Source organism: Merops nubicus, unplaced genomic scaffold, assembly GCF_000691845.1.
Source record: "Merops nubicus isolate BGI_N331 unplaced genomic scaffold, ASM69184v1 scaffold22796, whole genome shotgun sequence".
Taxonomy (NCBI): domain Eukaryota; kingdom Metazoa; phylum Chordata; class Aves; order Coraciiformes; family Meropidae; genus Merops; species Merops nubicus.
In genome coordinates this window covers 75241-86175 of record NW_008617240.1, presented here as the reverse complement: position 1 = coordinate 86175, position 10935 = coordinate 75241, and the positions used below count along the sequence as shown (strand labels likewise).

The 10935-nt window shown below is 37.4% G+C and overlaps 1 protein-coding gene across 1 annotated transcript in view; it reads right to left on the bottom strand.

Annotated features, from left to right (window-relative positions):
- Nucleotides 1-3730: 3730 nt before the first annotated feature.
- Nucleotides 3731-10935, bottom strand: part of EPB41L2 (erythrocyte membrane protein band 4.1-like 2) — a gene marked incomplete at its 3' end in the record, with an annotated part of 38418 nt that continues 31213 nt past the window's right edge. Inside the window, exons 5-9 of the mRNA XM_008943096.1 lie at nt 8746-8821; nt 7197-7415; nt 6685-6772; nt 4955-5107; nt 3731-3828 (exon numbers count right to left, since the gene is read on the bottom strand). Of these exons, the coding sequence (XP_008941344.1) occupies nt 3731-3828; nt 4955-5107; nt 6685-6772; nt 7197-7415; nt 8746-8821 (634 nt within the window). The remainder of the gene's footprint in view (nt 3829-4954; nt 5108-6684; nt 6773-7196; nt 7416-8745; nt 8822-10935) is intronic.

Below are 10935 nucleotides of genomic sequence, written 5' to 3'. Positions count from 1 at the left end.
GGGCTCAGAGGAGCAGTCACGGCGCTCCCTGGCACCTACTGAGAGACAGGTGCAGCTGCCCCAGCCCCTCTAATAGCTGAGGACCGGCTAGAACACAAGGGGACTTGTCTCTTACCAAGTTTGTCTCTTCCTTACCCATGCCTACCCCCTTCCCTTCATGCAACAGAATCTTAAAACACTTTCCCCCCACCCCTCCCTTCTTCCTGGGCTAAACTTTATTCCTGATTTCTCTACCTCCTCCCCACCATCAGTGCAGGAGGAAAAAGGAATAGGGCACTGCAGTTCATCACACGTTGTCTCTGCTGCTCCTTCCTCCTCAGGGAGATGACTCCTCACACTCTTCCCCTGATCCAGTGTGGGGTCCCTCCCACAGGAAGCAGTAACCCATGAACTTCTCCAATGTGAGCCCTTCCCATGGGCTGCAGTTCTTCACAAACTGCTCCAGTGTGGGCCCTTTCCACAGGGTGTAGTCCTTCAGGGACAGACTGCTCCAGCATAGGTCCAAGAGTCCTAAGTCCTGTCAGGAGATCTGCTCCAGTGTGGGTTTCTCTTTCTCCACAGGGCCACAAGTCTTGCCAAGAGCCTTCTCCAGTGTGGGCTTCCCACAGGGTCGCAGCCTCCTTTGGGCATCCGCTTGATTTGGCATGGAGTCCTCCACAGGCTGCAGGTGGGGATCTGCTCCATCATTAATCTCCATGGGCAGCAGGGGACAGCCTGCCTCACCATGGTCTTCACCACAGGCTGCAGGGGAATCTGTGCTTCGGCACCTGGAGCACCTCCTCCCCCTCCTTCACTGACCTTGGTGCATGCAAGAGCTGTTTCTCTCACATATTCTCATTCCTCTTTCCAGCTGCAGTTATGCAGTTTTAGGGTTTTTTTTTTTCCTCCTTAAATATGTTATCACAGAGGCACTACCAGCACCTCTGATGGGCTCAGCCTTAGCCAGCAGTGGGTCTATCTTGCAGCCAGCTGGCATCGGGTCTCTCATACATAGGGGAAGCTTCTAGCAGAAGCCATTCCTGCAGTCCCCCTGCTACCAAAACCAATAGAGCAAGGTTGAAGGTAACCCATTTTCTCTAAGAGAGGATGCTCAGGGCTTTGTCAGAGCACTAGCCCGAAGGATCCCATCCTGCATGCCCAAGATGCACACACATGGGCCTGAATCTGAATCTGTTCCGACACATTTTTAAAGAAAACTTTAAGACAGACTAATCCATCCTTCTGCACTAAGGTCACTTAAGTAATAAAATTGCAAGTATCTGGAGCTTCACTTTCATTGCTTCTATAAAACAGCCTTATGCAATCTTTGTGACAATTTATTTCTCCACATTATTTCCAAGAGAGAATGCATTATGCATTAGGAGGAAGAAGGCTAAGAGGGTTTTTCCAAGGTTCTTTTTGTTCTTCATTTTCCATCCTTGACAAGGCTACAACATTAACTGCCATTTTTATCTTCCACCCTGCTGAGACCAACTTTTAATCTTTTAATGTGGAAAAAACAAGAGAACTAATTACTTCCTGGTTAAAGACATTTGAATGGATTTTTTTTTCCTGTTACAAGCTTCATTACATAAAATAACTGAAGACTATGCTTTTACCATTTTAAGACATTCTGGGGAGACACTGAAATAATCATGAAAACTTCAAATAAAATATCATAAAGCATAATTATAAGCAGGTTTCAGCAGCCACTGGTTAAGATCCAGAGTTACAGACTAAGCTTACCTGAAAAGATTAATGTGGATACATAGTCTGACTGTATTTCTTAAAGTAGACTTATGCTCTTTGAAAATGGTACTGGAATCCTATAAGGTTGAGCTGATACAAGTGAATCCAATGCTGTTTGGGTGTCATTTTCAAGATCGTTCATTACAAATTTTTATAAATAACTTCATATGCTGGCTGAATTTTCCATACATTATAAGAAGATGGATCTTAACGTAAATATTTGAGAAAAACTGAAACATTGCAAAAGACTGCACAGGGAATCTTACAGTGTTAAACAGGGCATGTTAAGAGATCTGAAGGTAAATTGTACATCTAGATTGAATGTAGTTTATTGTAGTATACACAAGCTTTACACAGGCTCTGAAGAACTACAGTATCTTAGACTGTAGTGATTTCTTTCTGCTTTCTACCTTTGGAGAATGATAGAGCTGGATTTATTTTACTATTTTTAAAGTAGGATGAGAGGTTCTGAGGATTTTCCATCTGATGACATCAGTGGAGTATATGGATTTAAGAGAATGGTTCAAGTATTGGTTACATAATTCTTGTTATAATGTTATTCCAGGTTAGGAAAATCCACTTCTGATTGGAATAAAATCCAATTATTTTTATTATGTCAGAATTTCTGTAGAAAGGCCCATTTTATTACTATAAAATTAGGAAATACAGTGTCTCAGCAAAGCAAATAATTGCATGAGTTATCTGAGGAGTGCTGATAAACTTTTAATTGCAGACACAAGTGCAATTTGTGGTAACCGACATCATCAGCCAAAGCAAACTTAAAATTTTAAAATAATAAAATTGTGGCCTCAGTATTGTAATAAACGTAACCAATGAATTTGATTGAACAGGAAAAAAAAGAAATCTTTGACCAGGATTTAAAAAATAATTGCTTCTTTTTTGAATGAAAATGAAGCATTTTGAGACTGATTGCCAGTCTCAGCACAAATTCTAACACTGCATTCAATAACATTCTACATTCAATGAAAACATGAATACTGAAAACCATCCAATGACACAGTTCCAGTAATGAACTGCTTAGTTTTCATGGTCCCCAAGTTCTCTGAAGGTCACAGTCTAGCAAGTATATTCAGATTAGACTAGCATTCAGAAACAGGATTGCATCTACCATAAAACACAATCGCTTTTTTAAAATAAAATCCATGTGACTGAAGGAGAAAGCTTACCTTTTACATACCCTAGTTATTGTGCTCACTTGAAGCAAGAAACTCAGATTCCATGCTTATTCAATCCGTAAGAGATTCAACCTAAATCTGTGACTCCCAGCCTGCAGGAGACATATGCACTCCCTCATGGAGTTTGTGCTATTATGAAAATGAAGACTTTTCAAATTCCTTGTCAATGGAGGAAACAGAAAAAGAAACAACTCTGTGGCCCACTGTTAAAGTGCTTATTGACAAATAGGCTATAGTTTCAATGAGCAATTCACAATTTTATGTTTATCAGTTGCTGGGGGAAAAAATGCATGAGTTATGGATTATTACATAAACAAATAGTAGTCTGGTTTTAAAATGATTCTCTGTTCTTTTAAAGAATGCCTGTGAACTCAGCCCAGTTTATAAATAAGGAAAAACTCATCTGTAAGCATTTTCACTCAGCAAGAGTATTCTGAGAAAGAAGTGAATGAATATTACTGTCAAGCCCCGAGAGCGTCTTGTGAAGGTGTGCAGTGGCTTTCTAGGTGGTCACTCCAAAAAGTCAGTCTCTCTGTAAGTGTTATGTATGATAACCAATGTCGTTCCATCCTGTTAGCACTCTGAAAGTTTCAATAAAGCAGTTCATTGTACTTGAGACCTTCAGAATTGGCAGCTTGGGGTCAATGACTGTTAGTGTGTCTTCTGTCTAAGAGCTGTTACTAGACTAGGAAATTAAGGACAAAGAGGGGGGAAATCTCCACTTTTGTCATATCCATATTGACACTTTTGTCATATCCATATGAGAATACATGGCAAAGTGGAGGAAGCAGAGAATTATGATTTACCTGAAGAAAGTATGGTGCTCCACACAAACCTTCCATAACCTTTTAGCAGCCCGATGGTTTGGCAGCTTGAACCCAATAGTGCTCTCAAACTGTTCCAGCTGGAAAGAATCCACAAATAAATTAACCCAATTTTTTAAGCTGGCTATAAACTAGCAGGCAGAGTTCGGATAGTTCCATTACTGTAACAAGATGTAATTCTCTTGTCATAAGAATTCATAAAATTATTTTTTAAAAGAGCAACAAAAAATTGGGATTTGCAGCCTCTTAATAAAATTCTACTTGTTAGTATAGCCATAATGGGTAATAATTACATTATTACTTCCTATCTGTACCAATGAGACTTTTGAGAAACTCAGTAATACTTCAGTGTTCCTTGCTGGTTTTCTGTCTGGCTGCCCAACATATTTATTTCTAAATGGCCTGAAGTAATTGTACTGCAAGTTGTGCTGCACATTTTCCTTGGATTAGAAATCTGAAATCCACACTGCAGTGTTAAGCTTACCAATCTGTTTCACTATATAATAGTTTCTTAGAAAAATTATTACAACTATTGCAATACTAGTATTGCACTATTGGTACTTAGACATCTACTTTATTTATTCACATAGTAAAAGCTACCTTAAACATTTTAGAGTATCATCTAAAGAAAGGCATTACAGTGTGTGACTTCTTGGGTTTTGTTAAATTTTCATTTACAATGTGTTCAAAACATAAACCCTCCCTCCTTCAGCAACTTACACAAACTTGTAACAGTATCTGAAAAGAAAGCTGAGTCAACTATTTCCACAGCAGCCAACAGAGTCACAACATCCTAGGGGACAACTCAAGCCTTTGGTTATAGTCGCAGACTAGATGTGTTGACATTTAGTGAACACTTAGACCCAAAACTGAAGAGAAGCTGTCTGTCTTCCAGGACTGCAAGTTTGTATAGACAGCAAAAACATGGCCAGTGTAACTGACATTCCTTCTACGAAAAAATAAAATTACAAGATGGCATTTATTAACGAAAGAAAATACATTTTCTTCCTTGTTTGCATCTACTAATCAAGGCAAGTGTTTAATACAATCAGTAGAATCTGAACAGGAAATGAAAATTCTCTTAGGTTCTCCTCAAACCCAGCATAAGCCTGTGAGGACATCTGGGAAAAAAAAAAGGAGGATGTTTCCTTGTTGCTGGATAGAAATGATCTCACAAAAGAAACAAGACAGAAAGGTGCTACTTACTTCTGCTGGCCTGACTTTGATGTAGAAGTTACTTCGCTTATAGGAAATCTTGAGAATTTTTGGCCAAGCGAAGCGGTTGATCCGAAGTCTGTCTTTGTAAATGAGCAGTCCATTAGCACATACACCCAACATGATATCCACACCTTCAGAATCCTATCACGTATGAGACAATTTCATAAAAATCAGTCTGACAACATTCCAAACAAGTAATTATCACTGGCATACCTTGAGGGACTGAGCAGCTGGGACTTATTTTATATTCAAACCTGAAAGACTCGGACAATGTGATTCTTAAAGCAGACATAGACAAGTATATTCATTTTATAGGAAAGGCTTTGGACTCCAAGTAATGGCTTTGGCACTTGTATGCCATTGCATATGCCACAGTTCTGGGAAATTCTTCAATGTTCTGGCAACAGGGGCTAAATCAACAACTTACAAGCATGACAGGTACAATAATTTCAACAACTATTAAAAGAAGAAAAATTAAAACCAGGCCTTTCCAACTAAAACAGTCAGTGGAAGTTTGAACAAGTTGGTGATCATGGTGATCCTTTACCATCAGCTACTATTCCAGTAAAGATATAGGAAGTAATGGATAGTTGGTTGAAAACGTCAACAAAATGATTTCAAAGTGCTGGTGGGCTAGGCTTCTGAGTGTTCCATTCCACTGACAGAGCTCGATGCAAGTTTTACAGGCTACCAAACTTACTTGGTACCTTTACCAAATACCAAAGCTTACTGATAGGGCTTCCATACGCTCTAGAACTAAACAATAGAGCAGAATCTCACGTCCTCCCCAACAACAAATGCCAACAGTCATTAAAACGTTGCTTCACTGGCATAACTAACAGCTGCAAGTGGAACCTGGCACACAGCCGTTCTAACACTTGTGGTAACTTCATTATGCAAAAGAAAGCTTCAATAAAACTCTAAAATTCTCAGATCCTTAAAACACTGAAGACCAAGTGACCTGCCACTTGTATTAAAAAATGAATAAATGTTACAGACATAGTTAATGTGCGTGAAGAAAAATTTAAGTCTATTTCTTTCAAATGGTTCTGACAGAACACAGGAAAAAGGCTATGGAAAATTGAAAAAACAAGTGCACATTGTTTCCACATGAAACAGAATTTTAAAATGTTTTTCCAGTACTTAGAAGTCTTAGTTTTCCTTTTTAAATATAGGACTGATATGGTTACAATGTATGAATTTTCCTAATGATTTGAGACTGGATTCATTCAAGGGAGTAGGAGAGGGTTGGTTAGTTGGGCTTTTAACTGAAAAAATCCCACTAGAAATGCAGACTTGATTTGACCTACCCAGAGTGGAAAAAGCACCAAAAAGCCCCCTCCCCCAAGACCCACCTCCACCTCTGTTTTTAACTGTCACAGTATTACAAAAAAAATTACATGTACTTTTAGGCTTTATTTTATGGCCCTATGTCTCCTTGGCATCAAAAATTTGACATTTAAAATGTTTTCAGCTGCTTTTATGAATAAACTATTTCCAGGCTGCACATACATCTATGCGTTAAATGAACTTAAATTGAAAATAAATTCTAAGGATGTTAAAGCTCTACACAGAGAAATTGTCGTGACCAAGAGATAAAAGGCTTACACCTAAGAATTGAGGGTATGAAATTTCTTAAATGATCTAAATAAACTATGTTCTTTAATACTAAGCATATCTATCCTAAAACCAAACCAAAGCAAACCAATCCCCAATACCTTGGCATGATGTAAATCCACTCCATACATGGAGAGTCTCTTAGCATTTTCTAGGAACTGGGAATCCGCCTGTGCTGGAGTCAAGCCCCTAAAACCATTGAATAAGCCTTGAGTTTATTGACAAAAGAACTGAGAATCAAAATTGAGTGGAATCCTGGAATTCAGACACATAGAAAAACTGCAGTTTCTAAGGTATCAATAGCATTTTTGCCCCAAAGGGAAAGTGTTCTTTCAGACCATATCATATTCCTTTAGTAGAATATTGCTTAAACTTATTCATATGGTCAGATAAAAATATTTACTTGGAAGTTCTCTTTTGAGATCTTAGTGAAGCTACTCTTTCCACACTGAAATTTTTAAACACACGAAAGTAAGAGCTTCTAGTTACACAGAAAAAGATTTCCAAAGTAACAGTAACTTCAGCTTAGCAGTTTCACACACACTCTTCAGAGAACTGACATAAATATTACAAAGCATGACGATTTCATTTTATCCCACTGCACCTGACACACCTGTGTGTTTTGTGTAGCTCAGCTACCTTCTCCTCCATTTCTGGAGTTTGGTTGGGTGCAAACTGGAACTCGCTGATGTAGTCACTGCGGTGCTCCTCCGGGTCATGATCGCCCAGCTCAGCCTGCAGGGTGTACGAGCCCAGGAGGGCGTGAGTCACAAACGAGCACGGCAGTCGGCCAGAAGCAATGTCCTGACGGAGCTGTAGGCACAAGAAATATCTGCAAGACAGAAGGGGAAAAACAGAACAAAAACAAGAACAGAAAAAGTGTCACCAACGGCACGCTTATGAGAGAAACGGCAGAATTTAGAATCATTGACTCATAGAATCCTTTAGGTTGGAAGGGACCTTTAAGATCATCAAGTCCAACCATTAAGCCAATGCTACTAAGTCCTCTGCTAAAACAGATCAGAATATGTCAGGGCTGGAAGGGACCACAAGGATCCCCCAGTTCCAACCCCTCTGCCATGAGCAGGGACACCTCCCACTAGATCAGGCTGTCTAGAGCCTCATCCAGCCTGGTCTTAAAGACCCCCAGGGATTCTATGATCCTATGGGGCCTCAAACACCTCCCTGGGCAACCCATTCCAGGGTCTCACCACTCTCATGGTGACTGGAAGAGAACTGATGGTTTTAATTTTCTTGAAGTGTGTGTAATCATATAAGCATATTTTAAAATAAGTAAATTCATTAATAGTTTGTTACACCTTACATTATTTGAGCATTATTGCCACAGTGTAAATTTCACTTCCATTTGTAAGAGTTGATATTACTCTCATAAATAATGTGAAGGACGGGAAAAATTCTGATTTCCAGTATAAATGAATGAAAAGTTGTATCTAGTTTGTAACAAAACCTGACTTAGGAATCCCTTCATTTCACATTTCATCCTTCAGGTATCTAAGGTTTACATATAGAACTCCATGTATTTCCTTTGACATTTCCCTTCAGCTTTAAAATTCTAACTTTTATATCCCTTGCAGTTCATAAGGTAATCAAGTAATCAAGGTAAAAGAAATCCAGTTTAGTACTGAACCCATAATTGGATTCCTTAAACCATGTATGTATTAGAATTTAATATTTTCTAAGAACACTGGAAGAGAATAAATGGTTTTAATTATGTGCATAACTATGCATCTGTATATAACTATGTTTTCACCAGTCTAGCCTAGATAGTTACTCAAGGAAGTACCTTGGATCCCTTGAGCATCTCTCTTAGTATCAGTACTAGCACCCTCCTATTTCCTATATAACAAAGCAGCTCCACAACAAAGCACTGGCTTCTCCCAAATACGATCATTTGTATCTGATCTTCCACCCAAATCACATCCCCACTTATCATTAAATTCTTCTTTCTCAGGTTTCTTCCTGAAGTTTTTCGTTTACCTTTTCAACCTTGTTCCAAAAAGCAGCTCATGTAAGAACATTTATAGTGTTCTATACTAACAGCCAACCCATTATGGCATCCAGAAACTGAAGAAGAAATTTCACATGGCCTTCAAATCAGACAAACAGTAATTTTTAAGTTTAAAATTAGGAACTATGCATACCTAGTGATGTCTTCAGTCAACTGTGAAGGATCAGGGGGATAAAACTTGACATTAAAGGTGAATATCCAGGGTAAACCTAAACATGGGAAATGTCTGATTGTTAATCTCAAGTAATTTGATGCAAGCAAAGAAAGAACCTTACTGAAAAATGTTAGACAGTCATATAAATATTAGAGAAATGAAATCTTGATGAAATTTTTTTTTCCCCTCTTTATACAGTATATTAACAAGATGCATGGATTGCTTTCATTATCAGGTACTAACACAGTAAAAGATTAGCATGTTAAAAATTATTTTTATAGAATGTTTTACAGTAAGTTATGTAAATATCAGAAGATGATTTAAATTTGAAAACTATCATAACCTATTAACACTTTTAAGATACTCTGTGTTCAAAGATACTTGCAGTGAATTTGTGTTTACTTCTAACTCCTCCACGGCTCACAGTCTCCTGTTTAAACTGACTAACAGTTTGACAGACTGCACAATAACTACGAATATGAGATGTCAAAATGATGCCTGTGTTGTATGCAACAGAAAGATAATAATTATTCATATTCATATAGAATGCATGGAAGACAAAAAAATATTAGTCATTCCTTTTTAAAAATATTTTTTGAGTAACAATACTTTTAGCAAGTATAATTACAATGACAGTTTAAATTCTCATGTTACAATTGTTAACAACACATGCATTTTTTACCTAGTTTTAAGCACTTTTTTTTTTAATAATCTGACAGAGCATAAAAATGTTGCCTTCAGTCATAGCTCTAGTTTAATACATATTTCCAAGATTTGAAAGCTGAAGTCACTCATCAATAATTAAAATATATTCTCAGAATGTTACTCTGCCAGTATTGTAACACTATGTGCAAGAGGAATACATTCATTGGTAAGTACTAATAACTCCACAAAACGTAGAACTTTACTAATAACTCCACAAAATGTAGAACTTTACTAATTCAAACAGATTTTACTAAATAGAGTGCAGACATACGTAAATTATAGAAAATCCCCAAGAAGAAGTCTAGGAAAATAATTTTATAGTCTTGGTTTTGCATGTTGCTTGAAAGCAAATGCCGTTGAGCTTTATCACATCTTGTAAAACAAAGTAACACTACAATATAGATCTACTAAACATTATGAAGCAAGGTAAGAAAAGAAATAGAAATATTATCAAAACAATTACATAGCCATTTTCATCTTTCTCTCACCTCTTTTCTCCTAATGCAAATAAAATTTTGGTGAAAGACCTAGCATAAATAATCTCTGGTAAATAAAGGTAATTATTTTATAAAGCTTATTAACAATGAATTTTGGACAATACACAGTTTTAGAGGTCTGTCCTACTCAGATAAATCATGCTTTAAAAAATGTGCATTTTAACAACAAAACCAAGACTGAAACGCTATTTCCAACAAAATTCTAGGAAAGAGTCCTGCCATTTTTCTTTAGGTTATTTTCTTTAAAAAAATCCTGTTTTAAAATTTCACTGCTGTTAAAGGTGAAGAGGTACTTTGTAGCAAATTTTCTGATGTCTTTCAACATTTTAATAGTTATTTCAGTTTTTCAGACATGACTATTCCTTGGAGCACTTCAGTTTCTGCTTAAGCGTGAACCTCATTCTCCACCTGGCTGCTAAGTCACTATTTTATTATGAGAGCTCATGGGTTAGTATATCTTAATGTTCCTAGTTATCATTTATTTGTTAGAACAATGACAACTTTACCTACAAAATAAGGCACAAGTCCTTAAATAAGAAAGCCTAATTTATCAGATGTATATACAGTAAAGTATGCCTCACTGCATCATCGACTGCAATCCAGACCAAAACAGAATTAAGATAAAAATATATTTAAAAAACATCTAACACTAATACATATAGCATGCCAAATGTAATTAAAGCTGGAATATTTACTTCATTTATCTCCCAGGGAATTAGCGTCATTTAATGAAAAACTCCTGATACTGAGTAAGCCAAACTAATGAAGAGAAGCAATTGGGCCAGAGTACCTATGCAAACAGTGTTCAGGGGGAGCTGTCCTGTTAACAGGGCTGTGGGACGGGGAGAGATGGATGAAGGATGTGTCCTTCCACACAGGTAATAAACCAGTCTTCAAGTTTTCCTGGAATGAAGCAATGTTTCCTGGTGCAAAATAGTTTCTCCTGGTCTAAAACTGCAGTTAAACT